Source organism: Antennarius striatus, chromosome 18 (assembly GCF_040054535.1).
Source record: "Antennarius striatus isolate MH-2024 chromosome 18, ASM4005453v1, whole genome shotgun sequence".
In the NCBI taxonomy this organism is placed as follows: domain Eukaryota; kingdom Metazoa; phylum Chordata; class Actinopteri; order Lophiiformes; family Antennariidae; genus Antennarius; species Antennarius striatus.
In genome coordinates, this window is record NC_090793.1 from 10,029,996 (window position 1) to 10,056,487 (window position 26,492).

Here is a 26,492-nt window from a genome sequence, read left to right on the forward strand (position 1 = left end):
GCATAAGTGACAGCGATGGGGAAAAACTCCCTTATTGAGGGAGAAACTCCGAGAACAATCCAGATTCTGGAGGGTGGAGCCAAACTCCTGAGGGCGATCATCCACCTTGACCAGTTGGGTGGAAAAGGAAATACAATGGGTATAGGGACAAAATTGTCTGATTTATGTCTCCTCCTTCTTTTCCTCTTGGCTTTTCCTTCAGGGGTCAACACAGCGAATCAGTTGCCTCCATCTAACCCTGTCTTCTGCATCCTCTTCTCTCACACCAACTACCTTCATGTCCTCTTTCACTACATCCATAAACCTCCTCTTTGGTCTTCCTCTAGGCCTCCTGCCTGGCAGCTCAAAACTCAGAATCCTTCTACCAATATATTCACTATCTCTCCTATGAACATGTCCAAACCATCTCAGTGTGGCCTCTCTGACTTTATCTCCAAAACCTCTAACATGTGCTGTCCCTCTGATGTACTCATTCCTGATCCTATCCATCCTGGTCACTCCCAAAGAGAACCTCAGCATCTTCATCTCTGCTATCTCCAGCTCTGTCTCCTGTCTTTTCCTCAGTGACACTGTCTCTAGACCAAACAACATCGCTGGTCTCACCACAGTTTTGTACACCTTTCCTTTCATTTTAGCTGAAACCCTTCTATCACACGTTACACCTGACACTTTTCTCCACCCGTTCCATCCTGCCTGAACATGCTTCATCACCTCTTTCCCACACTCTCCATTGCTCTGGACTGTTGACCATAAGTACTTAAAATCCTCCACCTTCTTGATCTCTTCTCCCTGTAACCTCACTCTTCCACTTGGGTCCCTCTCATTCACACACATGTACTCTGTCTTACTGCAGCTAACCTTCATTCCTCTCCTCTCCAGGACAAACCTCCACCTCTCTAGCTTCTCCTCCACCTGTTCCCTGCTCTCACTACAGATCACAATGTCATCTGCAAACATCATGGTCCATGGAGATTCCTGTCCAAAAAAATTAGAACTGTCCTCTAGATCTTTGTTTGAAGTTAATTTTTATTATATATTAAGAACTAAGGGCACCTCAAAACATTAACGGTTGACAGATATCTAATTGTAACCAACTGACTCAATATTAACTTACGCTTCTTTGTAGAGGACCATGAAGCCCAAAAGGTCTCTGAAGTCTGGAGGCCAGAAAGGTTCCCACTTTATCATAATTTTATCGCTCATGGTTCGAATCAGGGTGAACTTCAGCAGATGGTTCTCACCTGAAGAAAGGCATAGGTTAAAAGTTCAACATGGAGCACGTATTAAAATCTGTATGTAATCTCTGTTATGGAGTGCTATTAGCACTTCATAATACCCCTGTGGACCCACCACCAACAGGGCAGACCAATAGGGTGGGGTGTGCTGCAACATGGGTGGCAATGACGACAGGGGGTCATTATGGACCAGACCCGAGCGCTGCCAAGGTGCCCTTGGCCAAGGCGCCATCCCCTTTTACAAGCTACTCATTAGGGCACACCATGAAGGAGCTGCCCGCTACCCTACCTCCCACTCAACTTCATGCATACAGGTCCCTTGTTTGTGTGTGTTACGAGTCTGTACACAATATATACATGCAAACAAACAAGTGTGATAGACTGGATTAATAATTTCCCTACAGGGATCAGTAAAGTTAATTAAAATTAAAAAAAATTAGCACTAAAATTAAATTTAATTACATTAAAATCCAGCTACAACTGTTCAGGGCCAACGTTCTTACATGAAGCCTGGTCTCCATTGGTCTTGGAGGCAATGTCATTCTTGACTTGCCGCTCTTTGGTCCCAGTCACCTCCTCCATCCTGCGGATGTCAGTCATACAGAGTTTGGAGTTGTAGTGGAAAAACATGCGTCCCTGCAGGATGCTCAATTTGTGTTTGGACCAATCCCAGAGCTGCCGCAGGTTTTGGTTATCCAGTGCATAGAATGAATAATTCCTGGAAAAGATCAGACAAGATTACAAGGACCTATTTCAGTTGGGGTATTATTATGGAGCTTCTTCAGTAACATGAGAAGTAAAGTATTTCAGTATGGTTAGCCTACAATTTGCATTATCATCATTTCTTTGCCATTCTTATTGTAATTGTTGCTCGCTGTGTTACAAGTTTCTTCCATCATGTTTGAATAAAGCCTCACATTTGATTTAGGAAAGTATCAAAAAACAGCTACCACAGAAAGTCATTTCGAAAATGGTCAGTCCTGGTTTTAACTCATAATTACAGGAGGAGGCTCTGACATGGCAAAGATGAGATGGGCTCAAGAGATGGAGTCTCACCCGACTTCCTGTTCCTCTCCACGAATAACACGAAGTTTGCGGAAAAATGAGAGTGATACGAGGGCATAGGAACGTCGTATTGTCAGGTAGCCAGTGATCTCCTCCAGCTGGCCCAGGTTGGCCTCCAGTTCAGCTGCTATGTTGTCTGCAGGAAACCAAAAGACACAAGTCTACACTAACTTCTGCAGGCTTAGAACTAACAATCAAAAGTATCTGTTTGATGGCACCAACTTGTCAGTTTCTCAACTGTAACAACTCTTGCAAACCTTTAATCGTTATTTGCATTGTCTGTTATTTTTTTCTGTATCAAATGATTGATTGATTGTATTGGAACTGATTATTAAATAGTTTTTCTCAACTGTGCATTCATTTCATTCATTCACATATCATTTCTGTACACTGATGTGTAGTGTTGAACTATTTGCCTAATCTTAACCCTGATTAACAGTAAAACAAACCAGTGACTCACTTCCTCCACGCAGGTTAATGGCAAGGCTCCCGTTGAGAACTGTGCAGCCTCTTAAATCCTGGGCAGCCATGACAGAGTCTACGGTGTGCAGACCCATACATACCTTAGGACAAAGCCCTGCACAGGGAGTGCAGTTGATCCTACAGAGCAAAGGAAAATTTGCAAATAAGAAAAAAAGTACCTCTTACAACAAATTATAATAGTATTCAAAATGTATGGAAATTTAAAGTACAGTAATCCCTCAGTACTCGAGGTTAATAATTTCCAGGACCACCAGCAAAAAACTAAATCTGCAGCTTGTCAGACTCACACAGCAAGAACAGATTTCAGGAGTGATATTTTTACTTATTTCAAAAGAGGATTTGACACAATTATAAAATAATGGACTATTTGCCATGTCTCTAATGTTTTTTCTTTCTTCATGAGGTTTGGATACCTTTGTATGACAACACTTGAGAGGGCCAACAAGGCAATTACAAAGAACAAGGTGTTTCTTTTGTAAATGCCAAATCATGGAAGTTTGACAGCAGTGTAATGTCATGGAATTCATGACATTACACTACTCTGCAAATTATAAATGAATGAAGGCCAATGCATTTTTCTTGTAATGATTGTATATTTAAGAGATCAACAAAGACTAAACAACAAACTAACCAACCAAGTGACACCAAAGTCATTTGGTCTTGAAAATATTGATAGAATCAAAGACATTGCTTCTCCAACTGGCTCATAACCTTCCAATCCATCTTGATCCTTCCTCTTTCTATCTCGCCATGGGCAGCTTTAGGATAGAAACTCATAACTTCTTTGAGTTTCTTGCTTACCCTCAGAGCACTTCTAATTCGACAACATGGTTTACCACCAATTATGGGAGAGAGATAAGAAAGGAGCTGGGTCATATGGGCAACAAAAGCCCTTTGTGAATAGAAATGACACAAAACTTGTATAAAGAAAACCTAGGTGTAACCGCAACAAAAAGCATCGATCGATGCTGGTCGATGCGTTACGCCATATTGTTTACGTGATTCTTTCTGGCAGATGCGCCGTGATTGGTTGGGCACCATGATTGGGCGCCAGATTGACAGGTAGTGGGTGGAGTTAAAACGTGATAGTGTAGGTTTTCAAGTGAGCTTATTCAAATATATAAGTGGGGAGATAGGTGGGGATGTTACTCTTTCAGTGTGAAGATGTGTGCTGTTAAAACCCAGAGTAAGTGCTTGGCAAATCCTTGTGGGTGAATAAATGTTAAACACAGACGACAAGGCAAACACTGCAGCAGTAGCACACCACTTGTGCTTGTCATCACCACTGTTGGTAACACTCTGCCTGTCTATGTTGCTGTAGTTGCCCTCTCATTTCCTTGCAGCCAGCCAGGAGACTTGTGAAGACCAGCACCCCGAGGAAAAGAAAGTGTCCTAAATGCCTGTCTAACTCCTTTGGTGTTTGCAGTCTAGTTCAGTCACTTGCAAAACAAACTCGATGAGAAGTCCAGTCCTGTTTTCAACTTACATCAGGACAGAATGATCAGGACTGCTTCCTGGCTTATCCACAATGATTAAAGGCCATGTCACAGATCAATGAATGTACCAAAGAGTGAGGAAGTGAAGGTCACACACACACACACACACACACACACACACACACACACACACACACACACACACACACACACACACACACACACACACACACACACACACACACACACACACACACACACACACACACTTCCTATTGATTCTGGGTTACAACTAACCGAAGCAGGATCTCAATATTTTTAACAGAGTTTGATATGAATATTGACAGAATAGTCAACACTCATGTTGAAGTTACTATCATCACTGGTTTTCACTTGAATGCAGGTCATGGGCTCCATATTTTCAATAGTCTCTTGTCTCCATACAAACCAGCTAGTATAGTGAAATGTTCTAACTTTGACAAACTTATACCTTTTATTGTTTTGTTTATCTGTAAATAAAAGTATGGTAACTTCAAAAAAGAGAGAGTAAATGTTTTGCAGTATAGAAACCAGCTGACTTGGTACAGTTGTCAAAGATGTGAGCAGTCCACAAAATAAAGACAAGGGAATCCCCAACTGTGATCATCTCACATAATGTGGAAATCAACCCATTGCAACCTCATTGTTGACTGCAGCTCTGTATTCAGACTAAGGCCAAATTCATCCTACATAGACCTCATAAACTACAAATCTCGAAGAACTACACAAGTGCTGTGCTGTTCAGTTTAATCGTTAATTATTAAATAAAATTAACGGGGGCGGCAGTGGCTCAGGGTAGAGCACGCAGTAGAGCGGGTCGTCCAATGTTCTGAGATCGGCGGTTCAATTCCCACTCCTGCCCAAAAAAACACCCAGAGGTGAGCTGAAAGTGAGGGGTGTCAGTTCACCTCCGGAGCACTGCTGAGGTGCCCTTAAGCAAGGCGCCGTCCCCCTTACAAGTTGCTCATTTGGGGTGCACCGAGCTGCCCGCCACTCTAACTCCCTCTGCATGTGTACAGGCGCCTTGTGTTTGTTTGTTCAGGGCCTGTACACACTAACATATGCATATGATTTGATTGGACAACTAGAGTGTGCCACTAATTTCCTTTCAGGGATTAATCGAGTATACAAAATAAAAATAAATAAAAAATTATACATTGTTTGACAGACACAATTCACACAGTGGTGGTATGATAATGATGTACCGTGTATTCCAGTATATAAGTTGCTACTTTTTTTTAACGCTTTGAAAACTGCGGTTAATCATGAGATTTTTACGGGCTCTGGAAGCGCAAGAGTGAGACGGACCAATGCAGACCAATGCAGACCAACGCACTGAGGAAACGCAACCGTAATTTGATTGAGTTCTGAACAGACACTTTGCACATCATGCATAATGCTTATGATAGAAAACATGCAAAGAAAGCCGTATGATACAGCTTAAAAGATAAACGCAATCAATCTGAATGCTAAAGGAGGAAACAGAGTGCTGCACGTAAGCTTGGCATCGATGAACTGATGGCAAGATGTTGGAGACGGCAGTGTTTTTTTACTGCTCTGTTCCAGGCACTGTTGAGAAAAGAGTGGTAACTAAAAATTTTAGAAATTTTTATGTGTACTATCTTTCCGTGTTAATATCTCATGTTACAATGCCTTAATACCTGCGGCTTATAGACAGGTGTGGTCTATATATGTTCAAACTTTTGCTTATTTTAAAAATCATTTGGTGTGGCTATATTCAGGTGAGCTCAATAGTCTGGACATTACGGTTCTTGTATTCTATACATGCAGAATATTGTTTATTTTGACCATGCATGGGCACCACTTAAGTGCACCGCTTTGTTTATGTATATGTGTATATATGAAGGTATGGTTCTTATCTACAGAGCAGCAGATGGCAAAATTAAATGTATTTTTAGGAAAATTATATTGGAGGATCAAAAACTCTTCTGTGTATAGTCCTAGTTGAAATCTTGATGAGAATATGACTGAATCTGCATTAATGCATATAGAACATTAATCCAGCGCTGCTGATCATCGACTGTTCCATCAGACTGGCATAAGCGTTCACTTACGAGGAGGAGTTGACAGTTGTGTAGCCGGAGGGACAGTCAGGGATGCAGGCGCCGTTGTGCACGACATACTCGTGGCACTCTGAGTTCTTGTTGCGCTCCTGGTCTTGCTTGCATTTGTTGTGCAGTTCCTGGCAGAAGGAAAAAGAGACACAGCGCCATCCCTTGTAGGTAAAATGGCTTATGGGGCAGCGTTCAACACAGCTGCCGTCGTGCTGGAAGCCGCGACAGGCCACACAGTGACTGGCAGAGTTTGGCTTGGTGCAGCCGCCCAAGCACTGGTCGTGGCAGCACTGGTCATCCTTGGTGCAGGCTCTATGTTTACACTGAACAGGGCACACTGCAGGGAAGGGAGAGACAGCAGAGTTAGTTTACGGAAAGTTACCTGGTTTATTCATAAGAAGAAGAAATATCCCTTATTGATCCCCTTTGGGCGAAATAATTCTCCCACTGTAGTTTAACAAATGCATGTGTATGTGTGTGTGTGTGTGTTTGTATGCAGGCCCAGGATACACACAAAAGGGGCCTATAAGCACGCAAGTATACAGAATTTGAGCAGTGGGTAGCTATTTTGTGTTGTGGCCAATAAGCAAGGGCACCACGGCAGCATTCAGGAAGTGAACTAGCATCCATCCATTGCCAGTTCACACTCTTGATTTTTATGGTCCACTCGGGTCTTGAGCCAGCCCCCCTTCAGTCCCCAGCCTGAGACAAGACTGAGCTATTGTCACCCCAACAAATAAAGATGGAATAGTAGCTGAAAGCAGCTTAACTGGAAAAACAATATTTTGGAGACCTGGTAGAATGGTGATAGTAAATTTAGAATGGTGTTTTCTGTTTCCCACTCTAACCTATAGATGATACGTATCAGTATTTCTCCGCGGTCCCCTTACAGTGAGGTATTGTTTGCTTTTCTCAGTTTTGCTCTTGATAATCTGACATGTTTGAGTTTTTTACTCTGACAGGGTGACAATTCATGACAACCACTATGAAATATTCTTACATGTATGAAAAAAGTCATGAGAAATATTTATATTGCTAGACATTGTCAGCAGTAGCCATTGCAAAAACAACTAAACAACTGAAACAGCTTTTTTGTGTGCAAGCAGGGGAATAAATAAAACAGAAACATAAAGTAGACGTCACAAAAACATACAATAAAGTTGGGTTATGCTTCATGGAGCGTTAAAATAATGAACTCAGAGGCAGGAATAAGTTGTTTGGCTGCTTCTGTGTGTGTCTGCATATGTGTATGTGTGTGTGTGTATGTGTGTGTGTGTGTGTCTGTAATCATCCTGTTACATAATATTCCACTGTCAGCACTGTCTAGTTAAATTGTTTGTGGTTGTGTTTCTCTTTTTTCAGCAAGGGAATTAGGACCAGTGTACAGTGATGGATGGAGGCTTCCAGGATGTAAACGCAGGTGACTGACCTGCCAACTCAGATTACCCTTTTATCCATGAAAGACAGATTAAAACCATTCAGCAGAAGGGGAGGTCATAAACTGTTGCAGTTAAGGACAAGTCAAAGGTCAGACTGTGGTTAAGTTTATGAGTGTGAATTTTTGTTGTTGTTGAATAAACCTCGATGAGTCTTACACTGCTTGGCCTCATTACATAGTCAGCTGTCATTTAAAAAAAACAAAGTGGATGCCATGTCCCTTAACATTCACAGAGGTAAACACATACACGGCGTAAAGAGCATGTGTTCAGGGTGTGCAGCAGCAATATGACAATGACAGCATGAGGGGGGAGGCTTAAGGGGGAATGGTGCAAAGAAAAACAAATGATGTAACCCCTTCAATCTACGTCAGTCTGCTCAGCATAAGGGGGCAGCAGTGGCTCAGTGGAAGAGCAGCCACCAAGGTCGACGGTTTGATTCCTGCTCCCGCCCAAAAACACAATGAGTGTGAGCTGACAGTAGGAGGTGTCAGCTCACGCCTGAGCACTGCCGAGGCTCCCTTGAGCAAAGCATCGTCTCCCTCACAAGCTGCTCATTTGGGCGCTCCAGAAAGGGACTGCCCGCCACTCTACCTCCCATTGCATGCTTACAGGGCCCCTTGTGTGTGGTTATGTGTATTAAAGGGGCCTGTACATACTAATATATACTGTATATGCATGCGTGTGATTGACTAACATACTAGAGTGTGCATTCTTAATTACCCTTCGGGAATCGTAATCAGTATATTTAAAAAAAAATGCTATGGAGTTTAAGTTACAAAATACTGAGGAGCATTTCCATGCTTAAAAACACAAATACCCTATTGGTGGGTTTCTAAAATTGATTTGACATGCTGCACTTCAAATTTCCCTCAAACATACAGTATGTGCGCACGCAAACGTACACACACAGAGTTTTTGCCTTGTGCTCACACTGACTCCTGATCCTCCAATAAGGCTCCATTTCAGAGCACAGGTCCAGCAGCAGATCCACCCTCAGCCTTAGCCAATGTGTTGGCTAGCCTCAGAAGCTAGCCATTCTAAATAGCCTCTCCCATTTCCAAGGAAGACATGAGCACTGTTTAACCCTTTGTGTCCCTTTCTTTCCCCAGTCGCCAGACTGCAGCAGTAATGTGAGGAACACACACACACACACACACACACACACACACACACACACACACACACAAACACACACACACACACACACACACACACACACACACACACACACACACACACACACACACACACACACACACACACACACACACACACACACACACACAAAAAAGACAGGAAACCAAGCCACATAGAAACAGGCCGGAGCTGAAGGGGGAAAAAAAGTGCTGCTCCAGTCTTTCTCTGTCATGACTGTGAATTACATCTTCTTATTTCAGTCAAAAGCACAAATGATTCTTTGGAAATACTTTGATTTATATATTTTTAACTGGAACATAAAACTACAACCCTTCATATTCTGAATGAGAAAATTACGTTGAGCAGCTTAGTGACATTGGGGATCCATCGTGTCTCATCAAGTCCAAATTCTCTTCCTAGCTTTTCTAGATATCAGTTCCCCAGAACTGTAAAAGATAAATTCAGATCTAGATATTGAAGAGTTCTCCCCCTTGAACCGCTACTTTATCGTGCTGGGGTATTCTGAGCCCCGACTGATCCTGCAAGCTCTGTTGTCGGGGGCTTTATGCTCCTGGTGTTTCCTGGTGTCTCCTGGTGTCTCCTGGTGTTTATCCAGTATCTCCTGGTGTTTATCCAGTATTATTTGTTATGTAATGCCTGAGCAGTGGATATATGCAATTTCCTCCGGGATTAATAAAGTATCTATCTATCTATCTATCTATCTATCTATCTATCTATCTATCTATCTATCTATCTATCTATCTATCTATCTATCTATCTGCTAGGACAAACAGGTCCTAGGTGGCGAAACACACTAAGCAGTTTAAACACCGCTGTGAAAAGAAATAAATCAAGGACCGTGATGTCGCCCTGGAGTATGGCCCTGGGGTTGGGGTTCGTACGCAAGTGCCTGGACTCTGCCCACAGGGCTTGGCTGGGCTCAGCAAGAAAGTCCAAGATGAGATGAAACTTCCATCTCATCGAGGACAAGGAAAAGAGCAAGAGGCAAGTAGCAGGTGTCTCCCATGAGCTGTAGTCATGTGATACTGTACACACATGCAATTGACTGACAGCCTCTGTGTGTGCAGTGTGTCACAAGACAAAAGTGTTTTAGTTTGGGAAGGGTTCATAAAAGTTTAAATTATACCTAAATAATAAAATAAATATTTGGTCGCTATATTGCAGATTTTCGTTTTTTGCGGGTGGTCCTGGAACGCATTAACCGCGAGTAACAAAGGACTGTACTTCATTAACTAAACAAATAATGAACATAATTACAAGTCTTGAAGTTCATTGAAGAGTAAATTACTTGACTGTACTGATAAGTGATTATATAGTTGAGAAACTTTTTTCCTGCTCTTGTAATTATCAGGCTGTAGTTCCTGCTCCGGCTGTTGTCTATGTATTACATTATTTTAATATGTCCACCTTAAGAGTTTGAAACACGGAATTTTAAATAGGTATTTAGAAATTTTTTTGATGATATTTTTTCTGGAGTACGTAATAGGCGATGAAAAAGAGCAACACTTTTCACATGCAATTTGTGCATCATATGTGCAATCAGTTTTCCGGTGAGACTTGGGAATGGCAAAAAAAAAGGTTACTGTGGGTCAGACAATTTCAGGAACTGATGCAGAGTTCCATACCAGCACTAAATTCCACCTAAGAGAACAAGCAACCTACTGCTTGCATGAGGTATCAAAACAAGCCACTCAATGTTCAGAAGATAAATACACTTCATTTTTCCAGCAGCTGGACATGTGTTATTCTTTCCTTAAAATATGCAAATGTCTTAAAATGTGTGTATTATAAACCCTGCAGATAGAACCACTCATGAAGAGCACAGATCAATTATTTACACTCAGCATCTTCTCAACTTATCTTCCATTTAGACAGAGTGAAATCACTTGACAACAATAAATCAATGGGGTTTTGGGGAGGCAAGTTGGTAGTTGGACTCAGGCATGTCTACAGCTAGCTACATCTGAGGTTAAAAAAAAAAAGTCAAAGTAGGGCTACAACTGTACAGTATACCAGAGATTTTCATGGAATTATAACTGTCACAAAATTGATATATACTATACTTTCACCTTTAGTGAAAAACTGATTTTGATTCTTTTAGTCACTCCAGTCATATAAGTGTTCTTTGTTGAGCACACTTTCTTTCTGTATGGATTTAAGCCATGAAAGTGACACATGCAGGCAGATGATGGTCATGAAGATGGGCAAATTAGTTAGACTCGTTTCCTCCTTCACACTTTTTAATAACAGGGTATCCGTCCTCAAAGACTAATGATTTTATAGTGTGGTGTATCCTGAACTACTGCAGCCCCAGTCCAGGGCAGGCGGTCCGGTAAGCGGACCAGTCTGCGCCCGCCTCCCCCGGTGGCTGGCTGGTCTACGGCCCTGGCCTCCCCCTCTTCTGCCCGCGGGGTTAAACCCAGTCAGCCTAGACAGCATAGCACGTTAGTCATAGGCGACTCCATCACCCGCAAAATTAAACTGGCGACGCCAGTACCCTGTCTTCATTGGGCCAGAGCTTCCAATATTGAAGCTAACCTCAGGGTGCTGACATTAGCCAATCAGAATAAGGGCTGTCTGAAACGCTCCACCAATACATATAGGAACATTGTTATTCATGTCTGCACCAATGATGTTAGGCTCCGGCAGTCAGAGATTACAAAAGAATAGCTTGTTTAGGGCTCTGGACTGTGCTAGGAAGATAGGTTGGCATCAGGTAATAGCCTCTGGCCTGTGCAGGGGAATGATGAGACCTATAGTAGATTAACAACTATGAACCACTGGCTGGCGCGTTACTGTAGGGAACAGGGTTTAGCTTTCGTAGATAACTGGCCTTCCTTCTGGGGCCGCCCTGAGCTGCCCCAGTAGGATGCAGGCTGTCAGCTTTGTTGTCCAGGAACATAGACAGGGCCTTCCAGCGTGTTTAACACTAACTACACAGCGCTCGGGCTGCAGGTGATTAGAGAACCTGTTAGGGTAGTTGTTAGTGCGGGTTTGGAGTTTAGACTAGAAAGCCATCAGACTGATAGGACAGTTAATAACATTGAGACTGTCTCCCTCTCTCGAATTTTTAATAGAAGGACCCAGGTCTTAAAAATATACATTAAGCACGAAAATCTCATTTCTGTCCTTACGACCAGCAATAATGTACTGTTCAGTGAAACACCTGATGAGGTTATACAAGAGTCTAGACCTGAAATTATCCCAGTTATTTTGTCACATCATCGTGTTTATATGCCTGTACTTCCCAGATTCATTGAGACACTGCATCTTATTAAGATTAATACGTCCTCAGTTAGTGATAGTAATACATTTCAATTTAGCCTTTTAAATATTAGATAACTGTCATCTAAGGCCTTGCTTGTTAACAATTTAAGTCTTCACCCTGGCCTGGATCTGACTTATTTATGTGAAACATGGCCAAGAAAAAATGTTTTCTTACCGTTATATCAAGCTTCACCACCTGATTTTACATATGCTCATGCCGCAAGGGCTGATAAACAGGGTGGAGGTGTTGCTTTAGTATATAAATCTATTCTTAACTTGACTTCTAATCTAGATATTCATTTTAACTCTTTTGAGGCTCTTGTTTTAAAACCACTGCCTACAGCTGTAAACAGCAGGCTTCATCTTGTAGTAGTATATAGACCGCTTGGTCCCTATTCGTTATTCTTAGAAGAATTTGGTGAATTCATATCAGATTTAATTACTCATTGTGATGAGGTTATAGTGACTGGTGATTTTAACATTCATTTAAATAAGGCTAGTGATCCTTTGTGTAAAGCATTCTTAAAGTTCCTTGACCTGTTTGGTTTCACTTAGTGGATACATGAAGCAACTTGTTTCAGTGGTAATACCTTAGATCTGATTCTATCACGTGATATAAATGTTACTGGTGTGACTTTCTTTTCTTACGTCAGTGATATCTCATCATTTTCTTATTACTTTTAAAGCAACCTCTGTTTGTCTACATAGAATGACCCCTGATTTTAATACTACTCACCATATCGGCTCTTCAGCGTTATCTAAACCTAAGGTATTGGCTCCTTTTACTGTACTGACAAGATCAGTCGAAAACTACACTAGTGACCCAAACTCAGCCCTTTCTAGTCTGTTGGACTCAGTTGCACCTCTAAAAAATAAAATCAGAGGGGTGCGTAGGTCTACACCATGGTTTAATGAGGAGACACGCACTCTCAGATGGGCCTGCAGGACATTAGAGCGCAGATGGCGTAAATCAAAATCTGAACTAAATTATATTTCTTGGCATGTGTGTGCCTTAAACTACAAGCATGCTCTGCCTACTTCTAAAGCTGCCTATTTCTCATGGACAGACGGACGGACAGATCTACGCACCCCTCTGATTTTAGTTTTTAGAGGTGCAACTGAGTCCAACAGATTAGAAAGGGCTGAGTTTCGGTCACTAGTGTTACTGTTATTGTTATTATTGTCGTTAATCTGTACATGCGATATCTATTGCCCCTCCTTGAAAAGGGGTCCCTACTCTGTAGTCATCCTGAGATTTTTCCCTTCCATTTTTTTTCCTGTTAAAAGGGCTTTGGGGGGAGTTGTTTCTTACCCGATGTGAGGGTCGTACTGCTCGTATTACACAAAAGTCAGAGGGATATCGTCCATGTGCAGATTGTAAAGCCCTATGAGACATTTTCTGTGAATCTGGGCTACATAAGAATAAATAATCTTGAAACTTGAAACTCTTTGTCATCAAAATGCATACCATGCACTTCATTGCAATGTAAACTCTTGGAGTTTAAGAATCCCAGTAATAGTCATTAAGCAAAAGTGCTGCTCAAATATTTTTTTGTGGTGAGTTTTTACAAATCCTCTCTTATAGCAGTGATGAAACAGCAGCACAGCAGCAGTCAGGATTTTTGTGCATTGAAATCAAAATGTCAAGTGGGACTGCAGCGGTTTTCTGGTTGTCTATGAAGAAGGTAGCATTCTGTTTCTTATATAATTAAGCTTTTAGTTTAGGTGTATTTGAAAATATCAATCAAAATAAATTGACTGCAGAATAACATAATAACAATGTCACAATGTGAGTACTGCGTAAATGCCAAGACCACTGAGTCATGTTTGTCATGGATTGTTTGCCATGACTTTCACAGTGAAACAGCTGACTAGCAATTTAGAGATGGTGAGGTCATACCAAAAAAAAAAAAATAAAAAATGGGAGGGGAGGGGGGCTAATGTATAAGTACATGCACATAGGAGCAACACTATTTACAATTGGCATTTTGTATAAACATTCTGTTCATAAAATATCATGAAAGATTTACATTTTTGTTTAAAAGTTTTCTGAATCCACAAGGATGTTCTTATATTGATTTATTACTTGGTTTAAATTAGCAAACAGTGTGAAACTTGCATCATGCCACTTTTTGAACAACTTGTTATGGTGTGGAAAAACCATCCCTCCATCACAAGTAAATGTAGGCATACTGGCATGGAAATTATTCCAATGTGGCTAAACATAAAAAATAATGTAATATTTCGATTTAGATATGTATCTACAGATGGATAGGCAGATGACAAGAATAACCTTAAATACTCCCTGACAGGAGCACAATAATCACAAGTATGCTTTTACCCAGAAATGCAATAATTCAATGCCATTTCCCAATCTAACAAATGAAGCAGCACAATAAAAAGTCATTTATAAAGTTCCTTGTTGTGTAGGTGTATTGTGTTTGTAGCAGGTGATTTGGGGAGAATTAAGTCAGTTATTTTTTGCTGTCACAGTGTTTTTATACCATAACAATATAGCAACAGTGTTAAATGAATTTCTTCATGCTGTGTATTTGTCATATCAGAAGGTTAATGACATATGATTGTCAAAACACTGACATTGCTGATTCTCTATCCTTCATTAAAATTATATATTTGGGATCTAGTCATTAAATATGGCAGACTTCCATACAATTTATACAGTATATAGCAGCCAGCTAGATCAGACAAATGTAAATACAGACAAAATAATGTTATACTTTTATAGGACCAGGAGAACTCAGCCCACCGCAAGAAAAAACACCTTTTTTTTTGTTTGAGTCATTTCTGTCCATTTTGAAAATAACAATAAAAATAATCTGTCTCTACCATTCTGTTACAGATTGAAAAAGCCCTTCCTCGGCCCTCCGCACATCAGATTTAAGATCTCTACTTCCCTCAAGCAGTGATGACTGGTTTCTCTGACCTGCTGCACTCAAACATTTGTCACTGATGAAGCACAGCCAACTTTATTCTCTCTTAGTGGAGAACAGATGTTATACAATCTCTCACTTCGACTTCCATACATATCTGATCACTGAAGCTCCCTCTATACCTATAATAGGAATGAGACGGCAACAAACAGAGACAGATGGGTCAGTTGAATGAATTCACTGGGTTCATGACATTTGAATCATGACATGTTGATTTTGTAAAGGGTCTTGTATAGACGGGAACATTGAGCTAATGATACAGTGTAATCAGTAAAAATAAAAGTGACACGGAAAATGTCAATGAATTAATTTAATTGGACTTTGAAAGAATTAGTTGGATGAAGAACTACTAAAAAACATTCTCTGTATACAACAGACTTCATGAGAATCCTTCAGTCTATGTGAAGCATTGTTTGCAGTGTCTACAATTAAGCTTCATTTATTTTCTTTGTAGAGTCATAAAGAAAATGAAACTAATTGTTTTAATCAATCAACATTTTCTTGATCCTTGAAATGTGGGTATTTTCTTCTTGTCATTGGATTATGTTTAAATTGTTGTATGCAAAACAGCATACAATAAATGTTATACTTTTGTATTGTAGTGGACACTTGGAGAGCTGTATAGTATAGAGTATATTAAAGCTGTATAGTATAGAGTATATTAAAGCTGTATAGTATACAGTATATTAAAAAAGGACACTTAATTGTACATGGGTTTTTTTTAAATGATGAACAAAAAACAAACTAGTGATGATAAAAACAACTTTCAGATCCTTTTTGACCGGAAACACTTGGTAGTTGCGGTCCTTACATAAATAAAGACTAGCAGGCGGCTGGGATTTTACTTTTTTATGAAAAAAAAAAGACAGCAAACCAAAGAAAGTAATTAGTAAGGACACATAACTTTTATTATGACATCCAAATATTCATTCATATGTCTATCCACAAACCATGAGCAAGTCAAACGAAGGAAAAATCTAGTTTAGCACAGAGAAGAGTTTTTGCCAGCATGTTATAGCAGGTAAATTGGAATGACCTGGGCTTATTTGTCTCATTTGGTTCGTGTAAAACACTTATCAGCCGGTCTGACTCATCAGGGCTCATTTGAGATGACTCTGGCAACAACAGGAATCGTAAACAATTTCATTAAGCAGTCCCTGCCTCTGCTTATAGAACAAAAACACACAAACAACATGTAAAAACGGTTCTTGTTTTTAATACTGCCCCGCCACTACAGTCTTCTGAAGGCAGGATATCCAGTTGGCTGTGACTGGAATAGAAACCACAAACACTGTGGATTCATTGATTGGCAATTATGCTACCTGCTTAACAGGCAAATGATGCACCCCAGCCTTTTCCTTCCAAGGCTCAGTGTTAGGTTAAAATAATGATAATCCCTGTGTTTGACTTCAACAACCAGTGATACCATCTAAAGCATGTATATCACATTAATGTTAATTCAAATTTGCATAACCCCTTACCCCTTTTTTTATTTCAATAAAGCCAAATTAGTTTCTTGCATAGGGAGCAGCTGTCCTTAGTAGTAGTAAATAAATGTTAGCAGACACAATACTGTCACCAAACACAGACCACTTATATTTCTTCATTCTAGCTTTTATTTTAAAGTGCTGTGTTGTTTTTCCTCTGGGTTAAATATAGTGTTGGTACATTCATCTATTAGGACAATCAGGCAGGTGCAGTTGTTGCTTGTATTCCAGTGAATACTGTCTTTACTTATGATCACAGCTTGTGTCTTTTAATTGTTGTGCTGTCTGTTATTTCCTGCAGAGGGAACAGCCACTTACAAGGGATGAAAACCAAAAATTGTTTTCCCTAATTGAAATAAAAAGAGCCATTGCTGGCGGTAGAGACTGAGACCAGAGCTTCTATTGCAGAAACTAAAAATCCAAAAAACAAAAGAGCACATTTTTGATAACTGAGGTCAACAAATTAATTTTTAAATTTTTTAAAAAATGTTATTTTATATACTGGTTTGATCCCCGAAGGGAAATTAAGACAGCACACTCTAGTTAGTGATTCAAATGCATGCATACATACATATTAGTGTGTACAGGCCCCTGAAGCACACACAAACATACACAATGGGGGCTGTAGGCATGCAAGGGGAGGTAGAGTGGCGGGCAGCTCCTTCTTGGTGCGCCCCAAATGAGCAATTTGTAAAGGGGCGGCACCTTGCTCAAGGGCGCCTCGCAATGCTACGGAGGTGAGCTGACACCTCCCACTGTCAGCTCACCTCCGGGTTTTTTTTTGGGGGGGGGGCGGGAGTGGGAATCGAACCGCCGATCTTTGAATCATAGGACGACCCGCTCTACCGCACGCTCTACCACTTATAACAGCGTATTAAAGTAAAGGACAACAATATTGACCAAGATGGATATTGTATTAATGACCTTACAACAATAAAACTACACAATTAGAAAACTGTCAAGTGATGACTGGTTCGGGAGAAATATGAAGTCCTTCCACTCACTCCATATATTACTCAGTGATCACTGACACAGAGAAAAAAACAAGCTATAAAACAGCAGTGGGCTGTTGTAAATTGAATGGCTGTGGTGAGAAATGCCTGTCAGCCCAGTTTTAACACATGCCTTAAATGTCTGGGATTCCATTGGAATCGCTCCAGCAGCTAAACGGCAAGGGTTCGCCGGGTGCAGCTCCACACAACTGAGTGCCAGAGCGGTTAACTCACCTCAAAGGAAAAGAACATAGCCATGTGCAGGGATCTGCTAGCTGTAATACTATCTGCAATACTGTTAAAAGAACAACCCTCAGTATCTTTTGCCATAAAAACATAAGGCCTTCTGCCTAGAACACCGTTTTTCTTTTTCATGGCAGATTAAAGGGACAGTAAAGTTCATTTTAAGTGACATATGTTATTCATCATGATGAAAAATAGAATGTTCTGTTGAGACAACCATTCACCGCGCAGGTAACCATGATATTTTTGGAGTTAATCGCAACGTGGATTGCATTGTTTCTTATGGCTGCCAAGCTATGTTGGGGGCCAGTGACGTATGACGCCCACGTGACCACTGAATGCGGAAGCTGCTGCGGCACAGATTTTAAGGTTTTCTGACCAAAGGGAGGAAGCTATACATATAAAATTTATTTTTTCTTCTATTTTTCATAATGATGAATAGCATATATATCACTTAAAATTAACTTTACTGTCCCTTTAAGACATTAAACTGTGAAGCTTTGGTTTGGAGACATTCCCATGGTTTTAAAAATGGGGACCTAACTCATGAACAAAATACAGTATATTGTATCTATGTGGCATTGGGTTTAATGAAGGCCTGTAACAATCACAGCAGTCTATATTGAGGAGTTTACAGCAAATATATTTTGCACATTGACATGTCATATAACATCTCTAATGCTGAATTGAAGATATTTTCATTCCTTTCAAATTGTTTATGCTCAACAAGATTTTAAAGTCTTCTTCAGACACTATGCACTTCATTTTAGTTTGAAAACAATGTATGTCCTTAAGTGACAAGAGGGAAAAACATGCATCACTTTACAGGTTTAAGCTTGACAATATTAGAATTATATTTAATTTATGGGTGGTCATGACAAAAATAGGCTTCCAAGCAGAAATTCGCTTTCATTAGTCCTCAACATTTCATATTGAAAAGCAGTGCCCTCAAACTGCTGACAGATATAAAATGTCTTAGAATCCCTTCTCGGTGCCAACAATAACAATACAAATCTCCTTAAAGTTTTGTCACACCAGGGGTCACTTTGATCTCAAAATAATAAAACTAACAATATAACAATATCCCTCCACTTCCTCAAAGATATCTTTAGTAGTTGGTAAGTTTGCATTCTTTCCTGTCTGGTTGACCTCCACCAGTCACTCGTCAATATTTTAGTCTCCACCACAATAAAATTGTCCACTACTACTGAGAACAAACCCCTGGCCTTGGTGTCCATTAATAACAGCAGAGAGGAAGCAGGACAACAAAAACAGGAAACAATTGGGAAGAAATTTTATGAGATTTTATACCCGCCATTGTTCAGTGAAGGATTGCGGCGCCAGTGCTGACTGTTATGTTTGGGAGCTGAGAAAATAGCGGCAAAGACGAGTGTCGAGGGTCAGTTTTGAGGTGAGTACCCGCAAAACCTCACCCCTTCCCACCTCTGTCATGACCGGCTGCCTCACTTTTTCCTTCGACAGCCTGAGTGTATGACAGATGGGTTCATAAATACTATTACACCTCAGTGTTATTCTCCTGTTCTGTAGCAACAAGACTAAACAATGGCTATGACCGTCTGTACAAACAAGGGTTATATCCCGTGTGTGATTAATTACCTATGTTGCTATTACACAGACTGACCATGATAAATCTCCAAGTTAACTAATGATTGTTTCGACATGTGTAATACGAGCTAAGATTAAATTTAGATTATCTATATCAAAAGGTCTAGCACCTCACTTGAACTGACTACAATGCATTTCATAGGGATAAGCCAACATGTGACAACCTGGAATAAAACAACAGCAGTCTTCCACTGCCCGTGGCTAAGAGAAACACACATGCTACAAGCATGCACAATTTCAAATCAATCACACATTGAGTCAAAGACCTTCTCTCCTATTTTTTGTAGCAATAACAGCCATATATCCCTCCCCACTCTATCTACAATAGAATTTAGATAATTAAGATAACTTTTAATTAAAAGTGTAAAATACTACCCACTCGGGAAATACCCTTTCCCTGGCTTCAATGGGAAATGTTTTGCAAAGAATAAACATGAGCAAGTTTTAATAAGACAGTTATCTAAAGGTCCTCCGCTGCAAAGCTGACACTTTTACTTCCAACAGAAAACAATTCAAGCCTTTTTAAGATAAAGTTGGTGTGACAGAAGAGGATGCAGAAGACACGGTAAGATGGAGACAACTGATTCGCTGTGGCGGCTCCTAAACGGAAAAGCCGAAAGGAAAAGAAGATAATAAAACATTCCAACAATTGCAATATAAAAACTAAGAATGGATGCATTAACCAATTCCAAATGATTAATTGAACTGAATTTGTGCTCTCACTGTAATTGCTAAAGAGCTGCTGTAGCAACAATGTTTGTAATAATGTTTGCCACGGATGTAAAGGTTCTGAGAGAAACATGGACCGAATAGCCATGTGGATTTTCAGTCAGCTGTTACAGTAATCACTGGTAAAGTTACAAAGATCTCAGCAGCGCTAAATTAGACATAAAAACTTTTCTACTTAACACCGCTGTCTTCAACAGACAAAGAGAAATACCTTGTAAAGCAACTTTTTTCAATGTTTTTAATATGTTGATGTTTTTGATAGCTTTCTGAAACATTATTGTTTAATTTTCAAGGAGTTATTTATGTCAAAAAGACCTTCAGGCTTTACAAGATGACATTGTATTTCCCACTATTACGTTGTTGGCATGGTGTGTGTTTGTATTTGTGAGTTGCCTGTTTTCAAAACTAATCAGTTTTGATCACAGCCATCTCCTGCAACATTGTTTTGCCAGTTTGCTGAAAGGAAGCACCCAGTTTGGTGGGAGAAGAGGGGAAATTAGCAGCAGTTACTCTCAAATGTGACTGAGGACGAGAGGGGAAATGAGTTGTGATTATCAAACATTAAAGTTTTGCAGTTTTGTTTTCTCTGTCACTCTCTGTCATCGGTGTACTGATGACAGAGAGTGAATTCCGGAAATAGGAACGTCTACTTTTTGAATAACAAAACCTTTAAATATTCGCTCACTCTTTACATTAACACAGTCAGGTAGATGGACTGCTTAGAACAGCAGTATTCAATTAAAAGTCACGGAGGTCCAGTTATTAAAATTTCCTTTTAGTAAAAGGTCCGAACCCAAGTCCAGTTTGTGTCTTATAGCCGGCCCCTACGTGCACGTTTTCAGTTATCAATTTTCAATACAGGACATTATTTAACTGAGTGCACAGCTTCATGGTATTCTCCATTAGCTGGAGAAGAAAAATAACTTGCCAACCTAGTTGAAAGGCTTGACACCACTACCCAACCCTATGGAATAGAAATCCATGTGGAGAAAACCAAAATCATGACCACCAACAACAGGGACATTCTCTCAGACATCGAAGTCAATGGACAGGCACTGGACACACTGTCCAGTTTCTAATATCTTGGAGCAATCATGTCCAATGAAGAATTCACGCAGGAAATTCTCACCAGAATTCTTCAAACAACAGCTTATCTGGCAAAACTCAATCCCATATGGAAAGACAAAAACATCACTCTGGCATTAGAGGTGAGACTACTGCCCTCACTTGTCATCTCAATCTTTCTACAGTGTATGCTTGCAAAACTTGGATCCTTACAATTGAGCTGCAGAATAGAATACAGAACATGGAGATGAGATGCTGCAGAAGACTCATGGGTATCTGCTACACCCAACATGTCACAAATGAGGACGTTTGGGAGAAGATCAGCCAAGACATCGGCCCACATGATGACCTGCTTACCACTGTTACAAAGCAAAAACTGAGGTGGTATGAACACATCACCAGGTCTTCGGGCCATTCTACAAAGAACTGTGCAAGGTGGCAGGAGACGAGTGAGACAAAAGAAAAAAAGTGGGAGGAAACATCAGAGAATGGAGTCACGTGACACTCTGTGGGACAAGAGAGCTGCTGAGGATAGAGAGGGATGGAGAGAGCTGGTTAGATCATCTGTAGTGGCTGAACAACGCTCCAGATTTATAGGATCGGCTGGGCTAGGCTAGGTCTTCTGCATTAAGTATTTAGATGTATATGTATGTGAAGAAGAATAAGAATCTGTAATTTATAAAATATATTATAAAATAATAACACAAACCCCCCAATCTTTCACGTCTTCAAGAACAACAATAAAAACCTCATCATGCTAGGGGTGAAATCTAAGACGTCAAAAAGACTTCAGCAATTTTCTCTAGTGATTGTGACACTAGCTTGTACTATACAAGTGAGGACTGGTAGCAAGCTGCAATTTAAAAAAAAACTACTTACTTCTTTGACAGTACTTTTGAGTCCAGCAGCGCCCACTGAAGTGGCCATTGATGGTGGTCGTCTGGCAAGTGGTCTTTCCGACGGCTGCCCCGGGGCACACGTCTCCACATTCCCTGTCATTTTTATTGGCCATGATGTAGTTGTCTTCCACCGAGTCCAGGACTTTGGACCAGTCCAGAGTGGAAAGATAGCAGAGATCTGGGTTCTTCTCAATTCTCACAGCTCCTCGGGTGATGTTCATTAAGCTATGGAGACCAATCTCTCTGAGCTGCAGCATCTCAAACATTACCAAAGCATAATTAAAAAACAAATTGTTGCCTCTTATCACAGTTAGGTTGGGGAAGAGGTCGCTGAGGCTCTCAAGGCCATAAACTCTGAAGAGCATAAGGTAGTCGGTGACCACAATCAGTTTGGGGAAACTGAGGCCTCGGAAATCCTCAGCTCTGGTCCTGAACATGAGTAAGATCTTTAGGTGGCCTTCAATTACAGTGCAGTTCTCAAGCATCTGAAGGTTGGTCACATTGTTCCGGATGTCCTTGCTTGGACAAACTGAGAAGACACAATAGGAAAGACAAAGGTTATTTACAAAGACAATCCCTTCATTTATGACACAAAATCATTTACATATTTAAGACAAATCTATGTGGTAGGTCAAAATGAGTAACCGGGCAGTGCCACACGATTATGGATGGATTATAATTGCTCAATATGACTGATGAGTTTGGTAATACATCTGCTCTATAAATTAGTAAAACAGGGTCGAAGGAGGAAAAAACTTTTCTGCTAATTAGAGGAGATATTTTACTGACAAATATATAGTATGTCTTTGGCTTTGATGAAAACCAGGCCAACGTCTGTGACATTTTGTTTAGCAGCCACATATCTGGCCATAAGCCACTGTCAAATATGGAGTGCTGTCATCAGAGTAAATGCTCATCCTCGGTTATGCAGAGTTGATATTTGGAGTTGCTTGAGTAACTGAAGACCATAAAAAATAGCTAATGCATTAAAAAATATTTCTCTGTAAGGGGAATTGCAGTTCTAATAGCCATATATCAGTTTTAGATTTGGGGCTTTTATTCATCCAGGCAAATGATACCGTTTGATGAGGCATTCCTTCACTATGTTGGCGTTATGTTTTTACAATTGCAATTATTTTAATTTCTATTAAGTCACAGTGAAGTACAAATGAATAATGCACATCTGCAAGCAAATATTTATAGTAACAGATTTTTGTTAATTAATAATCTGTTCTATTATTATTCTGCACTGTTCTGCACTGTAACACTACATATAGTGCACTTGAAAACTGGTGCTTACATGTAAAACACAAGTGCATTGTGAGATAAGAAACAAGGGTCAAGCTGTCAGCATACGCTTTTTGTGTTTCATCAAGAGTTTTGCAATTGCAAAAGAGGACATTCCAGGCCCAATTGTAGAATTCACAAGTCATAGGTGCAGCTGGAGGTGTTTTGCCTGGTGGGAGGACTATATTTGTTCACCACTGAACTGGGCACATCAGGCCAACTGGTCTGGGGAAGCCACATAACAGCTAGGCGTGCACTTCTTTATTGCAGCATCTCATTTTACACTTTCTGTTACATAACACTACAACACAACAGTGCACAGACACCGTGTTCAATTACTCAGTGTTAAAACAACAATCTTTACACTTAATGGCCTTAACCAGCATCCACTCTGTGCAGTGCTTATCTCAAGTTCAGCCTACAACTTTGAGTTTTGTTTAAAGCATGCATACGATGTCCAAACATGAATTTAATATAAACATGGTTATGCTCAAGGTTAAAAAGCTAATATCTGGAAGTGGATAACAGTATGAACATTTGTCAAAATACAATGGATGAACTGGTTGAAAACTTTTAATGTCTGAGTTGACTACATATTGTAATGTGAGAGATGTTTGTTGATTCTGGGGGACGGGAATTTCAGAAGCCTATTGGCTTCTACCCGTCAGCCCTTTTTTTGTTGTTGTTGTTGTTGATGTTGTTGTTGATGCTGTAAATGTAATGAAGGTGTTAAGTCTGTTATATTAATGTGTCCAAAAAAAATAAACTAAATAAATAAATGGCAAGCTGTTAAAAGAAATTTGGTACGTTAAAAAGAACATTTTCCTTCTACATATCATTTAGAAGTTAGGTCAAATTCTGAGCATGACTGGATGCCATAACCCTGTAGCTTTAAGGCATCACCCTCCACATTACCTATTTCCATTGTGTATATGTAGCTTATGGTAGATCTGGAAAGGAACACAGTATCAAATTCAAAGATACTGCCCGTTTCCCCAACAAGACCATTCAAATTCTTAATGAACACAGTGCTGGTGGTGTATAACATGAGTGGACAGTGGTTCTCCAGCTCTATTTAAGTCAGCCATTAGAGTGATTCTGTGAAGAAGGCAAATCCTCACAGGACAGCAAGTCTGTGTACACTTTCAGCCAAGACAATATTTTTAGCACTGCATTCCCAATCGAGGATCCAATACACTCCTGCGGTACTGATAGTGGCTTACACTGGAAACTGGAACATGGCAGCCCTTGTGTTTAAGAGAGCAATTTTAAAGTGGCAGCAAGGTAAAAAATCATCCAAGCCCACTTTTTCATGTGTTAATACCAGCCAGAGGTATTAACATTTTGGTTCACTGACTTCTGTTGTTTTAGATTAGAGCACTGAAACTTGGATGACATGGTGCAAATGAAACAAACCAGGTGTATCCCAAAACGTAAAAGCATCATGTACTACTGCCAAACATCATTCAGGAAACTGCCATGGGGGTGAGCCTCAAATTTTAATACATCACTCACTCTGTCCCATACAGCACTGAAAACAGTTTTGCTCTGAATCATCGATTACAGAGGCATCTGGCGCAGAAGGGAGCTACGCACGATTGCTCTTCATAGTCTACAGCTCTGCGTTCAACACCATCCTCCCCCACATACTGGTGTCCAAACTGCTGCACCTTGGACTTCCACAATCCACCTGCCTTTGGATAAAAGACTTCCTGACGGACCGCTCCCAGAGGGTTAGAATGGGCTTCCACACTTTGGCAGCTCTCAGCCTCAGCATTGGCTCCCCACAGGGCTGTGTGTTCAGCCCGCTGCTCTATGCCATCTACACCCACGACTGTGCTGCCGCCCACTCTAGCAACACCATTGTCAAATACGCGAAGGACACCACTGTGGTGGGGCTCATCTCAGGAGGAGATGAGTCCGCTTACAGGGACGAGGTGGAGTGGCTGACGGTGTGTTGCAAAACATACAACCTGCTCCTCAATACAGCCAAGACCAAGGAGCTTATAGTGGACTTCCTGGAGGTCCACAAGACAGAGGACTTGACCTGGGGCACAAACATCACCGAGTTGGTGACAAAAGCCCAACAGCACCTTTATTTCCTGAGAATTTTAAGGAAATTTAGCATCCCTCAAAATCTGCTAGTGGCCTTCTACCGCTGCTCTGTTGAGAGCATCCTCATCTACGGCCTTTGTGCGTGGTATGGGAGCTGCACAGTGGTGGAGAGACAAGCACTCCAGAGGGTCATCAAGGCCGCCCAGGGGATTACTGGTTGTCCACTTCCCTTTCTGGAAGAACTGTACAGTTCACGCTCCACCAGAAAAGCAGTGAACTTCACAAAAGACACGTCACATCCTGGTCACAGCTTGTTTGAACTGCTGCCATCAAGCTAAAACCAGCAAGCTGAAAAACAGCTTTTATGCAACTGCGATAAACCTGCTGAATTCGGCAAAACTGCTGTGAAATGTGTTTAAATACATGCATCATGGGCTACGTGCAATCTAACATCTAACATTCATTTAAGTTTCATTGTCAATATATGTTGTGAACGGGTGTGACAATGTTTGACAGACATCATCCTGTCCTTTTTTCCATTTCCCTTTATGTTCAAGTCTATTTTTTATCTGTTTTTTTATCTAGTTCCCTGTTCTTTTTAAAGGGACAGTAAAGTTAATTTTAAGTGACATATCTGTTATTCATCACTATGAACAATAGAAGAAAAAATACATTTTATATGTGTAGCTTCATCTGTTTGGTCAAAAAAAGCTTAAAATCTGTGGCACAGCAGCTTCCGCATTCAGTGGTCACGTGGGTGTGATACGTCACTGTGGCCAAACTAGAGGTAAGATCTTACCCCTGAACCCGAGTTCGGGCCCAACCCGACACGAAATTCGGGTCGGGTCGGGCTTCAATACCATCTGGCTTGGGTCGGGTTAGGGTTAGAGTCGGGCTTAAGATCTTAAGATCCAAGCCCGGCCATGCCCGAAGTTTTTAAATAAATATATATTTATATATT

The 26,492-nt window shown here is 40.6% G+C and overlaps 1 protein-coding gene across 1 annotated transcript in view; it reads right to left on the reverse strand.

The window, feature by feature from the left end:
* The window catches only part of insra (insulin receptor a), a 52,532-nt gene that overhangs the window by 16,514 nt on the left and 9,526 nt on the right, over positions 1-26,492 (reverse strand). The window contains exons 2-7 of the mRNA XM_068340066.1: positions 22,170-22,718; positions 6,334-6,670; positions 2,761-2,900; positions 2,292-2,436; positions 1,739-1,953; positions 1,115-1,241 (exon numbers count right to left, since the gene is read on the reverse strand). Coding sequence (XP_068196167.1) covers positions 1,115-1,241; positions 1,739-1,953; positions 2,292-2,436; positions 2,761-2,900; positions 6,334-6,670; positions 22,170-22,718 — 1,513 coding nt within the window. The remainder of the gene's footprint in view (positions 1-1,114; positions 1,242-1,738; positions 1,954-2,291; positions 2,437-2,760; positions 2,901-6,333; positions 6,671-22,169; positions 22,719-26,492) is intronic.